Here is a 21,501-nt window from a genome sequence, read left to right as displayed (position 1 = left end):
TAAGTCAAGTTAGTTCTTAAAGTTCACAAACTGTTTTACCTGTTCACGAACTTGAACTAATAAATATAAAGACTTGATTTCTAAATCCCAATTAACTCGTGTAAACGAACTGATTTGCTCAGTTGGAGACTAGTCAATTTTGAGATAGTATTGGACATTATTTATTTCAAAGGTACACGAACTAATTTATACAATTCTCTAAATAGATGATTTAAATGTTTCACGTATACCTTTTGTTTTCAAGTACATAAAGAGTTCTGACAGTTCACGAACTTGCCAAAATAAAAAGGTTCCTGAGTTACATGATGACTTTGAGTTCACAAAATGCTTTAACGGTACATGAATTGATTAGGTATTGCGATATATATATACTCTACTTATGATTGATGATTCCGGAACCACTTAACTATGGATCTCTAGCAACCCACTTGGTGTATCACATACTTAAGGTTGCACACATCTTCTTTGTGAATCAAATCAAACTTCTCACATGATTTCATGCACAATCTATACGGACAAGTTTAGCTTGCTTGAATATGAAGCAACTTGTAAACATGGAAACTAGTTCACGAACCTTCCTTGTGTAGCATTGTTCATCAATATAAATAGTAGACTTCCTGCACTAGAATCTCAATCATGGCACTTCTGTGTCCAAGTTGCAGCTAGAGTCGTTCTCTAAAAACCAAGGTTTCCTGTGATGAAACTATATTAGGCTACTACTTTGAAAGACTTCACCGAAGGTTTCGTGGATCCTGGCTGGACATTTCTGAAGTAAAATTGGGTGGTGTATTGTACCCCTCTTTTTCAAGTTGGTTACTTAATTATTTTTTTAATATAAGTTGTACGTATTTCAGGCTTAAGTTTAAGCATATTAATCCCAAGTTAAAGTTTTTTTTCTTTCTTTTTCTCGATCAAGGGTTTCCCTAATCAGAATATGCTAAAGTGAGAATTCATTTCTTGCAAACGCGACCAACACTTTTGATAGTCTTACGAGCTTGAGGAAATAATTAACTATCCAACTAACTCGTGAATTTTGCATCAAGGGTTTATATCTATATTTTAGTCTTAGATTTTGGGAAAACGACTTTTTAGCTGTTTTTCTCTCCAGACTCTGATAATTTATGTCAAGTATTATTGTACATCACATATTGTCTCGAACTCAATGGTCAGTCTTACCACTAGATTGGATATTAGAGTTATCTTCCCGGTTTATTCTTGATTGTTCAGTGGGGTTAGGTGTCCACGAGTTTCATCACCTAATAACTTTACCATCGTAAGACAACATACGTGGATATTAGGATTATCAAGAGATTATTTCTTGCCCTGAAATACAACTTAATAATTGAAAATAACGTCATCAATTTTGGAGAAGATAAAATTTTCATCAGGAAAGGAGATGTGACACATGGGGCATACATTGATCCCTTAACACCTTAAATGGTTTTGAAGAATCCATGCTTATTCATAAAAGCTGGTGGAACTTTAACAAATAAAAAACAAAGACAAGAAAAATGAAATCTTTTTATCTCATACTATGGTATGAGAGGAAACCGTTGAAAGTCAACTCATAATCTAATTGCTAGCTAGACATCCATGTTTCTACTTTCCTAACATAATGCATTAATCGATAAGATCGAAAAAGAATTACCTTGAGTTTATTTTTTGGTACAAAAGCATATTGGTTTTTATATCGAAGTATCTATTAAGGGGGATTCATTGACGTGGTAATTCCCACGTTACCTTACAATTACAGCACTAACGTTTTAATTTTTATAGATCCCAACAATGAAAAACTAAGTTTTTGTGATATGTTCCCCTTATAATGCTTTACATTCCTAGCATAAAAATTAGTGGATCTCTGGATACAAAATCCCCTTCTAACCATTGTAGTTTCTACAATTAATTTTCAATTCCTAGCAGAAAAATTAATTGATCCATGGATACAAAACCACCTTCTAACCATTGTAATTTCTAGAACTAACTTTCAAAGTGGTCGGTGGTGTTGTTAGACGTCTTGGATCCTGCTCATTTTAGGTAGTAATGAACACGGGGATATAAGAAAAAATAATATTATTTGGAAGTAATTCATAAAACCCCGATCCTCATATTTTTGTTAATGGCAAAAAAATAAAATAGAAATAATTTCTTAAACCACGATTACCATATTTTCTTTTCATGAGAATAGGTTTAGCTATTCAAAAAGGTGTTGGAGCTCAACTTGTTGCTAGACTCCCATCTAGTTTCTAATAAAACTTTTCTTTTCTTTTCAAATAAAAGTTGTGTTGTAATAAAAAAAAATCTGATAAATTAGTGTTAATTAAGATATAGTTAATGTTAAAAAATTAGAGTAATAATAGAGAGATTGTGTGTCAGGGATGATGAAGAATTTCATAACGAAACCAAAAATGTTGATTTTTTTTTTCCGAAGCAAATGAAAATTATAATGTCACAAATAGTCAGCTATACGTGTCAAAGGAGCTCGAAACTTACACTTTATCATAATCGTCAAATACATGACAGTTCTTGATAATCAATATGTTATATAAGTTCATAATTGCCGATTCCGGATATGACCAAAATTACTTAAAATCAGCAAGTACAAAAATGCAAAACCTTCCGACTATAATTGTATGCTCAATTCAGTTGAAATCAGCGGATGTAAATGTACATATCTCCCAATTTGGGCCCAAAATCGTACGAAAAATTTGAATTTTTTTATACTTTACAATCAGCAGCTATGAATTTTTATATTTGTCGATTGCAACCTTAAAAATTTCACAAAAAACCATGAGGTTTGCAATCGACGGCTATATATGCAAACACCTTTCTATTTTGGCCAAAAAATTCGACATTAAACTTTTGCATTTTATTCATTGTAAATCGACGGGTAAGTCACTTAATACCTACCGATTGTTCATGATGTTCTTCCTGAATGATGAACATCAAAAACAATCCTATATATAAATACTTGTCAATTGTTTCTGATGTTCTTCGTAAATGATTAACATCAAAAACAATCGGCAGGTAATTTGCATAAAAAATTTGTTGATTATTCCTAAACTCGGCAGCCTAATGTTTAAAATACTCATATTTAATGGATAACATCAATTAAAAATTTAAATTTTTAATTGAAATCTGGACATAGTCTAGTTTTTAGGTTGGAATACTTGATGAAACGGTAACTAATAGTTTTAGGTCGAAGTATTAGGATAAGGGTAACTTGGACTTTTTACATCCTTCAGATAAGGGTGACTTGGACCATAAATTCTGTATGCCCCAATTAATAAAAAAAATGGCATCAACTTAGCCAAAATTCACTATTGCTTGGGTTTCATGAAAAGGAAAGCTGGTGCTGAAATTGTGGGAAGAACAATGTCAATTGCTCCTTCACTTTTACTCCCTCTGGCTACGATGTGGCTCCTCTTTATCTATTAACACGTTGAAAAAGTAGTTTTAACAAATTAAATTCACATTTTTCTCTCACGTAAAAAGTACTTCCTAAAAGATGCCACTTCCAAATTCTGGAATGAGCATCACCATTTTAAGAAAAAAAGAAGTGAGAACTGAAATAAACAAAAATAATGGTTAACAAGACAAATAGGCCTTGTTTGGAAAAATTTATGATTATCTATTTATGATTATGGATAATCATAAATTGATAAATGATTTTATATAATCATTTTTAAAATAAATTTTCCCAAACACTCTTTTTAAATAATTGATTATCTAATAATGATGATCTCACAAAGGAAAAGAAAGAACAATGATTTAGGATGTTTTTTAAGTCTTATGTTGTTTTTTTTATCTCTTTCTTGATAGTTTAGAGAAACAATTCAATTTGAGTTTGTTGGAAAAAATAATTGATTATAATAAAATTTGAAAACAACTTTTTTCTGTTTATGGAAATAATGGATTTTTTTAATTATGATTAAAATAATCAATTATTATAATGGTTACCAAACACATATAGATGATGGATTATGAGCTGATAATCCATTAAAATAATGGTTATCAAACAGCCCCATAACGAATTTGCGCATCAACAAACTAAAATGGGCAACCGCATCATAGCTACACTGCCTTTTACTCTATATTTGCAAAAGTTTCAGCCATAATTTGTTCTTCAAGGTTGCATCTCAACTGGTTTACCATACAGGCCATTGACTTTTTGGCACGAGTGCTATGTTGCATCTCAACTATGATGATGGGTGAAGAATTATTTTACTAGTATATAACTATATATCAATAACTCTGGAGCTTTCCTTTGGCCTAATTACAACGAGATTCTTAAAAAGAAAATAAACTTTCTATTTGTATCTGAAAAATGGTGACAAACATCTCTGATTTACACTTTGGGTTACAAAGGAAAAAAGAATAAGAATCATCATACTACTGGTAACACTACTATCCAACTACCAAAACCTAAACACTGCAATTAGCAAGAGACTGCAGAAAAGAGAAACAAAGAGAATCTCCTATAACTAGTAACTGTGCAAATTTTTCAACCAATGTATTCACATAATGGACTTAACAACGCTTGTTTCCTGCTTCTGCCTTCTTCTATATCTATTGTTAAATTGAATTTCTCTTTACTCCTTTGCTCCTTTGTCCACCAAGAAAAAATGACTTCAATATCTTGCCTGTACATGTGCTTTCTTCAAAAATATTTGACCACCTTTTATGGAAACTATATATATGTGCTGGCCTCATGAACCGTAAAACTGACAGAGACCTCTTAAAAACCGAATGAATTCCAAAACTAAGTTGGACACAAACTACCCCATGAAAAGATATTTCAAATCATCAACGGTGAGACGAGTCTGTTGACCACCTGCATCATCCTCCCCAAATGCAGATGCAACCATTGATCTCTTCTTTTCCTGAAAAGTCAGTCCCAAACATATCTAGATCAATCACCATTCAACAAAATCCAAGTTGTAAAACTACAAAATCCTCTTCAAAAGGTCCCAACAGGAGACTATAAGCTTGTGTTCAGCACGTTGTGAAAGCAGAACATACTAGTATAGAAAGAGAAAGTGGAAAGGTGCAACTAAGAAAGATATTGGGAACAAAATGAATGTAGCAAAGAAATTCAGCTTAATTCCAATATCACAACATGTAGATCTCAAAACTAAAAACTAACAATCATATAGGCCAATTAACATTAATGTAAAAGATGACGACTTAATCCTGATTATATGTTAAAGTAGCCTCGCATCCTCTTGGGTTCTCTAAATTTATTTAAGAGTAATTTGTTTAATAGTCTAATGGTTGAACAACTCTTCCTCTGTCGGTTTTCAATAGGATTGAGGTCCATGGGCTTTAACATTATAAATATTGATGGTCGAATTTGTTTGCCTGCCAACAGGGTATCATTTACTTGTCTTTTGCCATCTCTCTCAGTGAAGCTGAGTATTTGAAATGGTCATAAGGTGGCTCCAGCGCTTTGCCTTTCGTCTAGACCTCCTGCTGTTTATCTGTTCAATGCAAAATTGAAGCCACCTAATTTTCTGCTCTCTACATCATTGATGATTATGCACTCCCCTTCCTAGTCAAACTAACCTAGTTTCCAAGTTTTAGAGCCTGGCCCTAGGGATTCACCCTAAAATTACAATCTAAAAAGATCCAGTGTTTCTGATCGGCTATAATTTCAACCTAACCTAAAACATGTAATCCTGAAGAGCAAAACCAAAAAAATAAAGCAAAACAATTAGAAAAGTTAAGTATACCTGAAGAGCTAGTATTCGGTCTTCAACTGTATCCTTCACAGTTAATCTCAAAACAGAAACAGGACGAGTCTGTCCGATCCTATGTGCTCTATCAATTGCTTGGTCTTCAGTTGTAGGATTCCACCACAGGTCCAGAAGAAGAACATGACAGGCAGCAATCATGTTCAGGCCAAGACTTGCAGCTTTTAAAGACATAATGATAACAGTGACCTGTTACAAGCAAAGGAGGAAATATTCAGATTTAAGGAATCTAATTGAGATTTCGTGGGAAGGATCTTCACTTATTTCTACTGCTGAATTTTTTTTACACGAGGTCCCCTCCTGTTTAGATTAAGGACACATACTGGGCTCTTTAAGACTTATGCTTCCCAATCAGACAGTCATAAAATGCTGAAAGTAAATTCCCGTTCTTTTGTCACTTGCTTGGTGGAATAAACTGCTTTGCCTTGTGTTCAAACTTAATTTTCGTGTACCCCTAGATATTTATACATCTTAACTGTAAAAATAATATGTAAATTAAAAAGATGAAAAGAAACGCAAACAAACCTCTGGAAGTGTCTTAAAATCCTTCACAGCTTTATCCCTTGCGAGAACAGACATTGTCCCATCCAGTCTTCTATATTGAATTGAAGAACTCTTCAAACGAGCTTCAAGCAAATCCAGCATCCGTGTCCATTGCGAAAAGACAATTGCTTTCTCAGGAACTTGCGAGATTAAGCAATCCGAAATTTTCTCCATTCCGAGAAGTTTTTCGCCGATTGTATCACTGGCTAATTCCTTGCAATGAGAATCAGAAGCAATCTTTTCACTAATTTCGGAGGAACTCACTTTGATGGCACAATTTCTTGGTTTAGAGAGTGACTCAAGAACTTCCATAGCAGCTTTGATTTTGGATGATTCAGAAATGCCCTCTGAACAAGGCTCAAGTTTCTCAGCGAGTTGCAGGTCAGATTTGCCAATAGAACAATCATGACTAGGCTCGTTGGACACAGAACTTCTTAATGTTCCTCTTGAAAAGATTGATGTCACACTTAGTTGAACCTTGCACTGGGTAGAAGGACACTGCGTATCGTCACCTGTGAGGTGTTCACAGATGCATTGATTACAGAAGACATGACCGCAGATAGTAACAACAGCATCTTCAGGGGGGTCCTATCACACAAAATCAAACAAAATGTCAAACAAAAGATTTACAAATGAGAAACTAGAGAAAGGCTGTGTTACAAAAACAAAACAAAACAGACTGAAACCTTCATTTGCCAGCATTAAATTGACAAAAGGAATCAAAAAACTTTTACTGGAATTGGCAACTTGCAAGTACAAAACATAAAACTATCTAAGACTCAGGGATCTACAAATGAATACAAATAAATATTGTCAAGTGAGAATGACTTACTTTACAGATGCTACAAATTGCCAAACAACCTTCCAATGTGGTTAGCAGATCCATTTGTTTTTCTCTTGGAAGTGCCTTTGCTATCCCTAGAGAGGATTTCCAAACAGAATTAGAATTATATCCCTTAACGAGAAGAGGATGGTCACAAGCTTGTCGAAGGCGCAATAGCATCAAGAGAATATTAACGTAATTTTGCTTGACGGTCCCAGCTGCTGCATAAACCTGATGATGAGGCAAGAGTACAACATGTTAGAGACCAATTAAAATGTTATCGCCACAGTGCAAGCTAGACCTAAGGCTAATACTACAACAAACATCGCAAAGCTCTTACTTTGAACTGGGCACGTGAATAAGCCTCTAGCTGGGAGTAAAAATCCCGTTCCTCCATCGAGAAATCCACCTTTTTGAGTTCTATGGTTTTTGGAGGTAATGTGATGATAGGCTCCCCGTCAATAACCGTGGCTACAGAAAACATTTACTACCATTAAATAAGTATAACTCAACTGCAAAATGTCAGCATTCATGTATTCCTAGTTGCACTCCGAGAAAAATAAACGAAAGCGAACATAGATACGAACTTGTGTATTGGATCAACTGACAGATCACCAACATTACCAATATTTTAGTATAAACAGTGCCAGAAATATAAACTACAGCTTGAATATTGACTTCAAGAATTGAGAAAATAGGTAGAATGATACTATAAATGAGCACAGATACTTCCCAACCTGTAGTGTCTTCTTAATTATGATGACAAAATAAAACCAAATAGAATAATGCTCTCTTAAAAGCTTAAAAAATACTAAAAAAAGACATGTAAGGTGTTTGAAAAAATCTTAACACCTGACAGAGCAACAAAGTTTCTGAAGAGAAAAAAAAATAGGGATATAGCAATGAGGCAACTAAGAAACCCAGCAGCTACAAAATGACTAATGACAAGGTGGTCATGGGAACAATCTTAAGGTAGCAATACAACGAATACATATAGTGACTGGTATTTGGTGTTTGGTGCCAGCAATAGCTCCATCTGAGTGAGGTTATTGTGACTATCACATATGTCTTAACCATAATTATTAGAGATCGCACCACGTGGTCGAGTATGTGCTCTTTAAACATGGTATATCATTTACATTTCTATAATTTCGTTATGATAGGTTTTTTCGGTTCCTTTTCACAATAAAATATATTCAATCCAAGCAAAGCAAGTGACAGTTCTGTCTTCTAAACTGTGATCTCTGTGATCAAATACTGTACCTCAGTGAGGAAACCAGGACATGACAGAATATATGAAACATCAGAAAGGGATTACACCTAAGAGATATGAGGGAAGTCCGCAGGCACGAAAGAGATGAGATACAAACCTCACCCATGACATTGGGAGTTCAAGAATTGACGAAGAGTCAATATATTTACTGATCCATTAGTTGGAAGATATGGTTCAAGTAGCCATCTGGAAAAGAATGGTGGCTATCCACTACTACTGATATCCACCAAAATAAATCAAATAAGATGAAACGCAAAACTGAATTTGTTTTTTACCTTTTGTGCGACGCAGCATTATTGTCTTTAGGACAGCTTGCAGCTTCTTGTACCCATGTTCGGAGTTCCGCTGTATTGGAGCCTTTATTGTTGACAAGAATAACTTATAAGAAGCATAAGGGTCGAATCTAAGAAATCTGAAATAGCTATAAAGATCGTCAATCGCATTCTGGATGGGTGTTCCTGACAAGCACCACCTTCTTTTAGCTCGGAGTCCCCAGCATGCCCTAGCAACTTGAGTCCTGTGATTCTTTATGCTCTGGGCTTCGTCCAACACTACTCTAAACCATCCAACCCTTGCAAGAGGGCGTGCATCAACATCAAGCAATCCACTATCCATACTGTCTTTATCCTTCCTATTTTTCTTACCTGAACTTGGAGGATACTTCCTCTTTTTATTGGAAGACAGTCCCACTAGAGAATTATCACCAGCTTGTCGCTTCCCTTCCTCCTCATCATCTTTGTCAACAAGTGGCTGCTTCGGAACCTCCATGCTTACAATTGAGTATGTCGTGAGGACAACATCATATTTGGCCAGCTCAAAAGGATCTCTAGTGCGGTTACTTCCATGATATACAAGAACAGAAAGGTTAGCTTCTTTTCTGACCTTAGTATGCAGCTCATCAGCCCATTGCCGAAGGACACTTGTTGGACACACAACCAGTGTCCCAGCAGCTGGCCTACCCTTCCTCAGAACAAAAGCATTCTCACGGTTTCTAAGATTTTTATTTTTATTCACTATGTCATGACCAGAATAACCATCTTCCTTACTTTCGTCAAGGTCCACAACACCATCCTCGTCGTCCAAGTTCAAGGCTTCAGACTCCTCTTCCTTCACAACCATGGAAGTCACTTTGGAAGATGGAGATCTTTCCTTCAGTATCAGTGCAATTGTTGATATTGTTTTTCCCAAACCCTGTCAGACAGTGAATCAAACAAGATATAATTACTTCTTTTTCTTGATAATGAAACTTCAAAAAAGGTCAAGGAATAGAGGTCACTATGAAACTAAACCTGATCATCTGCAAGTATTCCTCCAGAGCAGTGATAGCTGGCAGTTTCCTTTTGGACCATCCAGGATAAAGCAATTCGCTGCCAAGAAAAACTTCAACATTATATTGATTGGATAGCATAAGAAATACTTGGGTAACAATTGTATATTTATATCGTAATGGATGACATCTTGGAAGAGAGGGTATATACGCAAGCCATTAATCTCAGCAACAATTGAGAACACAAGGCACACCAAAAAATGAATACATTATATTAGATCGAGTTTTGAATCAGAAGACTAGTGGACCACTAACTGGGGGAGTACTTGCTGCAGGCCGGCACTGAGCCCAACATATGGACTATTAGTCATTGCCAAACAAAGTCAATAATTGGGCGACACCCTGTTACCCCTAAACCACCCTCACACCAGAAATGAGTCTCCCACTAAACAAAGAGCACTTGTGCGCATAAGGAAACAAAGAGTACTAAATCCATACCTGATGTCTCAAGAGAGGAACAGCCAAAACACCATCTGGTGGACTAGCTTCTGTCTTGGGCTGAGAAAGATCCTGCAGTGATCAAATCCTTAGTTTAATATTTCAAAGCACCCCACACAAATTGTTAAGCAAAACCAGAGGATTGGTCAGAAAGATAACATTTATGAAAAAGAGAAAGTATGGTACACTGAAACTGCAGTTTCATGGCACCTCATAATTCTAAATCACCAGGCTTGACAAAGGTATGCTATATACAATTGTTTTTTCCAATCTTTTGGCCTTGCCTACTGTCTTTTCACAGACCCCATCAGGACCACAAAAGAAAATTTGTGCCACGCTTAACGTTAAATAGAACATAAAAGATTTTGAGTATTAGGCATAAATAAGAATTTAAAAACTTGCAGGACATAAGTTGGACATATATTTCAACATGTTCTACTTCCAGTATTACTACTAAACTTACTACTAAACACATGTTGGTGATAATTACCTGCACTGCAGTTCTAAAAACAACCCTTTCATCAATTGCATTAATCCGCGTGACTCCCATTTCTGGGTTAATGGAGTCATTGAATCCAGAAGAGTGAGCTGTAACGAGAGATTTTCCATGCACTAATACTGAAGCTGGAGTTCTGGGGTCACTGATGTCTTCAAGGATGCATAAATCAGCATCATCCTCAATGCAAATTATGTCCCTTTCACTTGAAGCCAACGAGTGAAAAGCATTGTTACTAGAATGCCCATTGATACCAACTGGTGAAGGGCAGTACTTAACACGTTTACTGATGGCATCTGCTACATGTTGAATTTTGCCAATTCCTTCCCCAGAAGTGATTTCCTTCTTAGTATAGGGCAGTGGCTGAATTAAAGACCGCGATAGACTTGTAGCAGCGGAGGCATTAGAAGAAGGATCTCTTCCATTAGTGCAGTCTCTCATGAAGATCCCACTGAGAGATGCATTAGTTATTACTTCCTCTGCTCCTGAAGTAGTCTCAGAATTTGTACACCCATTTTGATACACTAGAACATTATCCACTACCCCGTCCTTAGTGTACATCATGTTCTCTCTCTTAATGGAAGTCGAATTGTCAGTGACACATCCACTATTAGCGACAGCACTTGAGAATTCACAAGACACTGCTGCCGAACAATTGTTGCTCGACTTAACATGAGAAACTCTACAATCACTAATCTCTGAATACGGTGCAGTTGGTGGTGATAGCTGGTGTGTATCCATGAACTGAAACTCCATTGAAGATGTAGACGGATTTCTTTCCAGTGATCCCAGATCTTCCATACTGCTTCCACTTGCAGCACTGTAAGTTCCATGAGAGATCTCTGATTTCTCTGTTTCCATCATAAATTGTGTAGGACCTGCATGGTTGAACATTTAAAAAGTTATTCCTAGGACAACAGAAGATTTAGCCATGCATCAACTAAGTACGTCGTACAATACAAATCAGCACCAAATATTGAATGTTTCTATAAAACAGTATGACATACATCTCAAATGAAGATCTCCTCCCAGATGCTGGAATTCATTCTCCCCAGCAATTTCACTCTTCACGTGCATGAAATTCATACCACCAGAGGAATTTGGAATCTGGTTACCTTCCCCTTGAGCAAGATATAAGGCAGTACTGTAATCCGGTATAAAGTTCGGTATCCTTTCGCAATCAGTGCTCCTCTCCCCAGACCAAATGTCATGTTCTGAATGAGAACTTGAAAACCAATCTCTAAGACTGGCAGAGCAGCTATCAACAGGAGAGTTAGTACTTGATGGAGCTTCATGTTTACTTTGATCATATATCATGCCATCAAAATATCCTGGAGACCCAGTAAAGCAGTCTGATTCCATCTCCGAGTTACAATATGATGGATCCAAATATGCCGGAGGATACCAAGCTGTGGATTCTTGTCCCACTTGATGTGCCTCCCCGCATTCTTGACTACCTGAAAGCAACGTCAAAAAGACAAATGCAAACCCAGATTTGCAATTAGGTCTTACCAATACCTTCACATAGACATCAATCGGGAACAGCTAAGAGATTATAAATACATTATGTGAAATATATAGGAAGAGTCACGGCCATAGAAACCAACCATTTTGATGTTCGGGTGCTCTCGCCTTGTGGACATCATCAGAAGTTAACTCTGCTTGGATGAAGCTTTTACCTGACAGATCCTCTGGACTACTCTGTAAATCACTTTATGTTATTATATGAGCCGTACATTGAAAAGCACTTAACAGTACCAAATGCCCAAGGCAGAGATGGTACTAAATAGGGGTACAAAAAAGAACTAATATCAAACTAATAAACAAGAGTGTAACTGTCCAGTGAAACTACTACAAAAGAAAGATATTTGCAACAAAGAATCTCTGGTGGTGCCTAGAAATTAATCTAGGGTGTGATATCATCCCTCTCTCTTGTTCTTTATCATCCCTCGACAAAATTTGAGACCTAAGACACGTGATTTTAAAAGCATAATAAAACACTACGCCCATGCATTTCTAGGTTCAACTTTGCATTAAGAAACAGTTGCATTAAGAAACAGCCCTGAATAATTTTAAAATTTGAATTCTATCCCTAAGAAAAATACTAGAGTGGCTATTTCCTAAAACCTATTTGGGAAGTGTTTACAAACCTTCGAATTCGTAGTTTAAAAAGAGCTATATTAATAAATAGTGTGCTAGGTGGTACATATAGAGGGTAGAGAGATTACTGCTACAAAATAATTCAAAGTGGGAATAAGATGAAAGGAGAGTTGCAATACCTAAGGTATAGTTGTAAACGTCTCCACGTCAATTAAATAGAGAGATTCAACACCTAGGGCAGTGAACAACTTGAAGGTAAAGTTGTAAACATTATTTTTTATTTATACTCTTGAGCAATCATCTATTTCTGTTATTTCTCTTGTTTAGCTACTGTTTATTATCTTATTGGGTCTAAGTTGGTATCTGAGCTAAAAGGTAGTACAGCAATGTTTCCTGTGATGGATGGAAGGGCATTTGTACCATAAAATCCCGGTATTCTGATAGAATCACTAGAAGAATGAATCAGCGAAAACATCTGTTTTAACATCATCAAGTCCACAAGAATTCTATATGGAGAATTGGCAGAACACATATGCTGAATCTAGTGATGGAGATAGTATATAGATTACAATCTGCATCTTCCAAAACAACAGATATTCAGACACCTAACCAGAATTCATAAAAATAGCTCAGGCCTGTTGGAATTTGTCCATTCAAATTGGAGGCAATGAGAATTAAGTCCAACAAAGCTGGATCGAGTCTTTGGAGGTTTATTTCAGCACTAAGGGGTTTATCGAGGAGCAAAAGGTGAGTTTTCCCCAGACTAAAACTTAGTAAACATGCTCTTATTTGGTGGGAAGCATACACATCCAGTCTGCCTCTTAACAGTGTGCAATTCTGTGGGCGGTGGAAGATCAGCGTGCAAGGATCCCTTACTGAGTGCCGCAAGCAAGCCATGGCATTGAACGTGAATATGAGAGATTCAGAAACTGTTGAAGAATACAAGGTAGGATAAGCATTCCTTAATCAGACACAGCTGACACTTTTCTTAGTTAATTGTATTGACGATGGTTGCAAGAAAGCTATGCACAATGAGATGATGAATCAACCCTATGATGCGTAATAGGTCTACAAAGAGAGGAAATGATAGATTATGCAGCAGCAAGCCAAGGTGACCTCTATTGTGATAATTGTGAAATTAATCGACGCACTAAGGAAGGATGCTGGAAATTGCATTGGAAGTTGAAACCACCATGGTGGACCGACCGAAAACAGACTACTACACACTTTTGTGGGGAAGAAGATGAGGTGATCGTAGGTTCATCTGAACCTCATAAGAAGCTGGAAATGGTGAAAATCAAATAGGTTGCAGCTGCAGCGAAAGAACAGAAAGTTGCTCTTGCTCAGGCCACTCACACCCAGAGCTACAAAAGAAGCTCAATTATTGGTCCGACGCTTTAAAGGGACCAGAAGCCTTCTGATGGAGATGGTATAATCCAATTTTAAGTGCATAACCCATCAGAAAACCCAATACCTAGGCTTTAGACTATTCCCAATGCATATTGACTAGTTCTACATTTGCAGCTACAATAAGTTCTCTACATAACCATTGTCTATCAAAGTCTAATAATGTCGAATTACCAATTTCATCTCACTGAAAACATTTCAGAGAAAACAGATGAGCAATATCCTCTCTAGTGCACATACTTTTCAAGCTGTGATCAAATAGAATCTTGAAAATAAAAACCCTAAAATCCAATTTAAAAAGTACAAAAAACATACCTGGTTATGGTCAATAGACGGATCAGAATCTTCAGAAAGAATTGCATTAAGTGAATCAAGATCAATCGAGTATTTATCCCAGTCATTAGTTTCCAAATCACCAGTAGACCAGAAATCAAAATTATTATTATTCTCAGTCTTCAACATCTTGATAATAAAAATCTCATGAGAGGAGTAGTAAAAAAGTAATGACGAACCCTAGATATACCAAATTGATTTCACACAGTCGACAGAAAAACCCTAGAATTTTACAATTTCGTGGTGAAAGGAAAGTTCGTTTTTTGTTTTTTTTTTAGAATAAAAACGCGACTTGGTATTGGAGAGAGGAGAGGAGAAGACGACCAAGGCGCGAACGTGTACGGTGAGAAGGATAAAAGAGGCTTTTGAGACCGTGGGTTTAAATAGAGTGTGAAACCGAGTTTGACACTGACAAAATTTTAGTACTTTGTTTTGAACCAATTATAACAACGTTGCTTACTTGGAAAGATATAGATATTGTGCTCTCTGCGGTGGTGGGTCCTACTACCAAATTCTGATGACTTGTTATATAAGGGAAGCGATAATTCAGGTTCCCATTTGAATTTTGAAATTTTCAACCGGGATCGGCTGGGGTGAAATATTCGTCTCATTTCGGGAAATTGGTGCAGTGATGTGCAAACGGATCTGCTCACTGTCACTCGTCCCACCAGCTCATTTATTAGCGAGTCAAGGTATTCATATTTTTGGAAAGTGGGGAAATTTGCAGGAAATTGGCAAGTGTTTGGATTTACTTTGAAAAGACGGATGCTCCGCTTAGTTAGGTTGAAAAATTAAAAGTTAGTTTGATTTTTATGACGCAAGAAAAATTGATTTTAATGGTTTTTGTTCCAATAAGCTTTCGCTTCTAATATTTAAATATTAGTTTTATTTTTAATAGGCATTTGCTTCTAGCATATGTCAACTTCAGGATGTTACTGAATTCATATGAAACAAAATAATTTTCACTACTGGATTGACTTGGAATTTAAAGTTTTTATTTTTGATAGGCATTTGCTTCTGGTACATGTCAACTTCAGGAGGTTACCAAATTCATTTAAAACAAAATAATTTTCTCAACTGGATTGATCTTCCCAATGGAGTTTGGTAATCCCATGTAGCAGTTTTGTATTACTTTTTGTTGAAATCTTTCTAAGATGAGTAAAGCGATATGTGCGAAAGAAAGCAAATGCCCACTTCCCTTGTATTTCCGTGGCTTGTCACTGTTGGTTGTGCTAACAGATTTCTTACGTCTTTTGGAATATTTATCTTGCTTATCTTTATCCAGACTCACTCTTTGCATGTTCTTTTGAAATTTGGTGACTCTTTTGTTGCTTTTCTTGAATCCCCAACAGGTATCTTTATCATGCCTTGAGTGTCCACAGAAGGAGCAGATCAATGTGGATTTTTCGTCTCCATGTAATTTTTCCTGTTTGACACAACACCTAATCATTGTTTCCTGATTTGCAGAATCCATCACTTTTGCTGTTTTGCTTTTGAATCCTAAACCATGATTGTTTCCAAAGGATCTCTGACCAAACAACATTGCTGCAATTTTGTCAGAGCTTCCAGACACCTTTGCAGGTCATCTCTGAGAGAATTAATCTCTTCTTCCTTTAGAGATATGGTTTTGACGAATTTAATATTAAGATGCTCTATCTCAATATTTTTCGTCTGGAGTGATGATTCAAGATTCCTCAATGAGGCTTTAAGACGAAGGTTCTCTTGAAGAATCTCTTTATTCAGGAGATCAACCAACTCAGTGTCAAATTCAAGTTCCGAATCAGAATTTGAAGTTGAAAGAGAATCTGAAGTAAGGGCAGTAAATCCATTGCACCAGTTAGACTCTTCTGAGTTATTTTGAGAGGTATTGTCTTCTGTTGAATTATTTTCAGTACACAGAGAAGATGGAAAACCTGCAAATTTATTCTTCCTTTTTATTAGATTCTTGACCTCCTTGCATATTAGTGAACGATCACATTCACCATCCCAGGACAGGTGAGAGGAAGACATCTCAGTTTTGTTCACAACGTTAAGTGCGAACGTTCTTCCTGTCTCTTGATCAAGAATTCTTAACTTTCCATCAGTGAGGTCTTGGAAAGTGTGTCAGGGTTATTTCCCTCAATGATGGAATGCTTCTTAGAATCGTATCTTGATGGCAGCGGTCTGAGGATTTTCATCACAATATCCTTTTCAGGAATGGTCTTACCCAATGCAAATGATGCACTAACAATTTCAGACACTTTGTGGTAAAAATCATCAATCGGTTCATTATCTGCCATGCGAAGATTTTCCCATTTGGAATTCAGATTTTGAAGTCTGGCTTCCTTTTCACTGGTATTCCCTCCGACTACGTTTTCTAATATATCCCAAGCATCTTTAGACCTAGTGCAATTTGACACATGGCGCTGAAGATTTGGGGTAATGGCATTCAAACCGTCGAAATTTTGCTTTGCAGCAAGTATCTCGGCAGGATTATATTCACCAATATTCCTGGGAACGTTTACATCTCCAATTGCCACAACGGGAGCATCATAGCCATTAACAACATATACCCATGATTGAAAATCACGCGCTTGAAGAAAAGCTGGCATAACAATTTTCCACCATAAGTAATTAGAGTCATCGAAGACTGGTGGTACGTTAATAGAGATGTCACCTCTGTCCATAGAGTCGGATCGCTACAAACACAGACTTGTAAGGTCTTGAACGTGTTTGCCTGCTCTGATACCAATTGAAAAAGCGGGGGTCTAACAACACCACCCAATATTTCGCTTAGCAATATGTATGGAATAACTCCGAAATACTTTCTAGAGAATCAACTAGACAGTCAGACTCAATCTAGGTAAAAGTATCTCAAGGAGTTAATATCTCTCTCTTGTTTTGATTTACTCGAGCTAATAGAAATCAGCGAGTCTTTAATCAAACACAAGGAATAACTTGGATGGTACCAAAGATCAATATCCAAGGATCAATCAATAACAATCAACAACCAAAGGTTGGATTATTCTAATTGATGATCTAAACGCACAGCCTGTATTATTTAAATTATAAAGATAAAACAATATAATGCGGAAATTGAAATAATACAGATACCAGAAATTTTGTTAACGAGGAAACCGCAAATGCAGAAAAACCCCGGGACTTAGTCCAGATTGAACACACTTTGTATTAAGTTGCTACAGACACTAGCCTACTCCAAGATAACTTCGGACTGGACTGTAGTTGAACCCCAATCAATCTCCCACTGATCCAAGTTACAGTTATGCTCCTACGCATCTGATCCCAGCAGGATATTGCGCATTTGATTCCCTTAGCTGGTCTCACCCATAACTAAGAGTTGCTACGACCCAAAATCGCAGGCTTTGACAATAAACAAATCTGTCTCCCACAGACAAGTCTATCAAAGGATCAATCTGTCTCCCACAGATAAACCCTAAAGGTTTTGTTCCGTCTTTTGATAATAATCAAGGTGAACAGGAACCAATTGATAATCCGGTCTTATATTCCTGAAGAACAGCCTAGAGTTATCAATCACCTCGCAACAATCTTAATCGTATGGTAGCGAAACAAGATGTTGCGGAATCACAAACAATGAGACGAAGATGTTTGTGATTACTTTTTATATCTTTCCTATCGGAGATATCAATATCAAGTCAATCAATCTGATTGTACTCGTACGATAGAAGACGCAAGATCAGATCACACAACTACGATAAAAGTAGTATCGGTATGGCTTCACAATCCCAATGAAGTCTTTAAGTCGTTAACCTGGTTTTAGAAGAAGAAAACCAAAGGTTAAAGGAGAAGAGACTCTAGTATGCAAACTAGTATCACACGTGAGGTGTGGGGATTAGTTTTTCACAATACTAGATGCCTCGTTTATATATATAGTCTTTCAAATCAGGGTTCGCAATCAATGTTAGCTTAGTAACAAAGCATTCAATATTCACCGTTAGATGAAAACCTGATTTAGATTCAAGCTAATATTTCTCAACCATTAGATCGAAAACTTAGATTGTTACACACACTTGACAATGCACACCTCTAGGTTTGTTTACCGTACCCAAACGTATGCACTTGTTGGTTCAACAATAGTTAACCAAAAGGTTAGCCATATGAGCATTTCATATCAACCATGTTCTTCTTCACCATACCTAGTCCAAACGACTTCAAATGAACTAGTTATAGATTTGTTCAATTGCAAGGAAATCTCATGTACTACACAAGACACAATTAAAGCAAAGATGATTTGATTCACTTGAATCGGTTCTTGAACTTTTATAGCCACGGTTTGCAAACTGCATTCCTTAGTCTTTTTAATTTTAAGTTCAGAAATCATCTTCAGATATATAACCTTCTCAAGTTCGCAGACTAGGTTCGCGGACTTAAGTTACCGGGCAGAGTTTACAAACTCCTGCAACAATTCTCGGGTTTGAGAACTTCTCCAGTTCGCGGACTGAGTTCGAGGACTTGACATACGCCATTCCTCCGGTTCTCTTGATCAAAGTTCGCAAACTTTGGTTCAAGGAATATGACTTATACATAAATGTGTTTCCACAACAATGTTTATGTCCACCATTGGTTATGTAATCTAAACTCTCATTTCAATCATTGAAACATTCTCAGAGGACATTACATAGTTTTTATTCACAAACCATTTTTCGTCAGAGCGAATTTTCAAAGTGATTGAAATATAACATGACTTTCGTCACTAGGTAAAGATAAACTTGATCGAAGCGAAAAGCTTACCAATACATATTTCGAGATATAGATAGGCGAGGTATACTCGACTCTAAATACCAAATGTGTATAATTCAAGTCTATATATAACATACGACTTCTTGTCTCAAAGAGTACGAGATAGAGAAGATGGACTTTTGAATGACAGATAAGTTCAAGTATTCACATACCTTTTTGTCGAGAAGTTCCACCGGTTCCTTGAGTAGTTCTTCTTCTTGTATGATGAATCTCCATGAAGTCCTTGAGCTCAACTACACTTTTTATCCTAGTACGAGACTTATCTATAATAGACTAGAAATCAAGACTTATAGTTTTGATCACTAACATTGACAAACATTCTTGAGATAGCAACGCATGCGAGTTCGACCGAGCAATGCTCTAACAGTCTCCCCCTTTGTAAATTTTAGTGACAAAACTATCAATACATATGGAATACAAAAAAGATAAAGAAACTTTGGTAGCTCCTATTCCACATGTCTAATCTTCAACATTCCTCGAAATCCTCGTCACTTCCAAGTACTCCAATGATCCCAAAGGTTGTAAGTTTAGCATCACCGTTGTTGAAGATCCACAGCTATAACAATGAGAAAACATAGTTTTTGATCATTGTTATACAATGTCATAGTATTATTACACCAACGTCAAAGTTCAATTGTATCACAACTTCAACAATAATACTATGGTGATATGTATCACCCCCCCCCCCCCTAGTCAATACTCCATCTCACTTGGAAACCACTCCCTCTTACACAATGATCCTAAAACCATATGTATTTGTAGTGTGAACTACATATTAATTCTCCCCCTTTTTCTCAATAAAATTGGCAAAGGTACAAGAACGGGATCATAATGAAATTTCCAAAAGAGACATTTCATGACTAAAAGAAAAAAATACATACCAACTAATTTAGATGCAATCATAAAGCCGAAGCTAAATGCATTCATCAAGGAGTTTAAAGATACAAGATAACCCCTCTAAAATTCCACAGCCGCACACCCCTCAAGATATGACCATTAAGCACAAGTTCAAAAGAACTATCCCCCGTTTGATGTCATTCCCGAAAGAACAACAAGAGCGACCTTAATTTCAAAAGAAAATAAGGATTTTTATTGGACACCAAAAAACATGAAAATGATTTTCTATATCCAAAAACTCAATCAAATTAATCACAAGTAAACCCATGATTAATTTAATCGGAATACGCAATCAAATCAAACACAAAAGTGATCAATTAATTGATTGTTCTCAACATAAGATAACTTACGGAGCTACGACTAAGTTAACCATAAGATAATGATTAGCTTAACCGTTCATATATTCAACACAAGAAAACCTTATGGAGTCATGAAAATACTCAACTAGATTAATTACAAGAGAACCCATAATTAATCTAATTGGAATACACAACCAAACTAATTACAAAAGTAATCAATTTAATTGTCATTTGTTTTGCTCGACATAAGAATACTTACGGAGCAATAACTAAATAACCAGAACAACAACTAAGCTAATTGTCATTTAGTTCAATATGCTCGACATAACATATCTCACGGAACAACAACTAATCTAAGAAAATCAACTTGGTTGTATGATGCTCAACATAAGATACATTACGGAGCCTCACAGTAATACATAAAATATGGATCAGGGATGATTAATACTGCGGAATACACAAGGATTCATTATATCTTCAATTACTGTTTGCATAACGACAATAATAGACATAATCCTTGAAAACAAAAGATTTTAACCTATCTTCCATCAAGATAATTGACAATATAGGCTTAACTTTTGTACTTATCAAAAGTTCATTCATTATTTTACCAGTACGTGAATACCGAGCACGGACGACTTTACTTTTGACAAAGTATGGGACAAATATAGTTCACGGACGTAAACACCAATATCCCATAACCCATTTAAATATAATAAATCATAAATATTAATACTGCAAAAACTTCATCCTCCAAATATTTTTAGAATTTAAACCAATAAACAGGGTTCTTTTCAGACTTGTGAAGATAGATTTTTTTTTAAAACTTAGAAATGTAACAAAATTAAACAAAGTGATGTGAATTTTTATGGAGAAAAATAGAGGTGAAGATTGCACCTTTCAACAATATTTATGTAATGTTATTTAATTTTTAATTATGCAAATTAAACAATTGATTTGATTCTTAATAATTGCCAAAAGCAGATTTCCAAAATATCAAATGTTAGTCGCAAGCATAATGCATCAAGAGTATAAAACTAAGCATGCATTATCAAGA

The 21,501-nt window shown here is 36.1% G+C and overlaps 1 protein-coding gene across 1 annotated transcript; it reads right to left on the bottom strand.

Annotated features, from left to right (window-relative positions):
* Positions 1-4,284: 4,284 nt before the first annotated feature.
* LOC113348701 (helicase-like transcription factor CHR28) lies at positions 4,285-14,821 on the bottom strand. Its single transcript, XM_026592543.1, has 12 exons — positions 14,473-14,821; positions 12,258-12,351; positions 11,658-12,107; positions 10,645-11,528; positions 10,155-10,226; positions 9,679-9,756; positions 8,665-9,580; positions 7,457-7,587; positions 7,126-7,347; positions 6,276-6,881; positions 5,730-5,939; positions 4,285-4,880 (listed from the first exon to the last, which is right to left on the bottom strand). Exons 1-12 carry the CDS (start codon positions 14,617-14,619, stop codon positions 4,776-4,778), a joined length of 3,915 nt encoding a protein of 1,304 aa, XP_026448328.1. The 5' UTR covers positions 14,620-14,821; the 3' UTR covers positions 4,285-4,775.
* Positions 14,822-21,501: the final 6,680 nt, after the last annotated feature.

The sequence above is a fragment of the Papaver somniferum genome, chromosome 2, assembly GCF_003573695.1.
Source record: "Papaver somniferum cultivar HN1 chromosome 2, ASM357369v1, whole genome shotgun sequence".
NCBI classification, from domain to species: Eukaryota; Viridiplantae; Streptophyta; class Magnoliopsida; order Ranunculales; family Papaveraceae; genus Papaver; species Papaver somniferum.
This window is presented reverse-complemented; position numbering and strand designations above follow the sequence as displayed.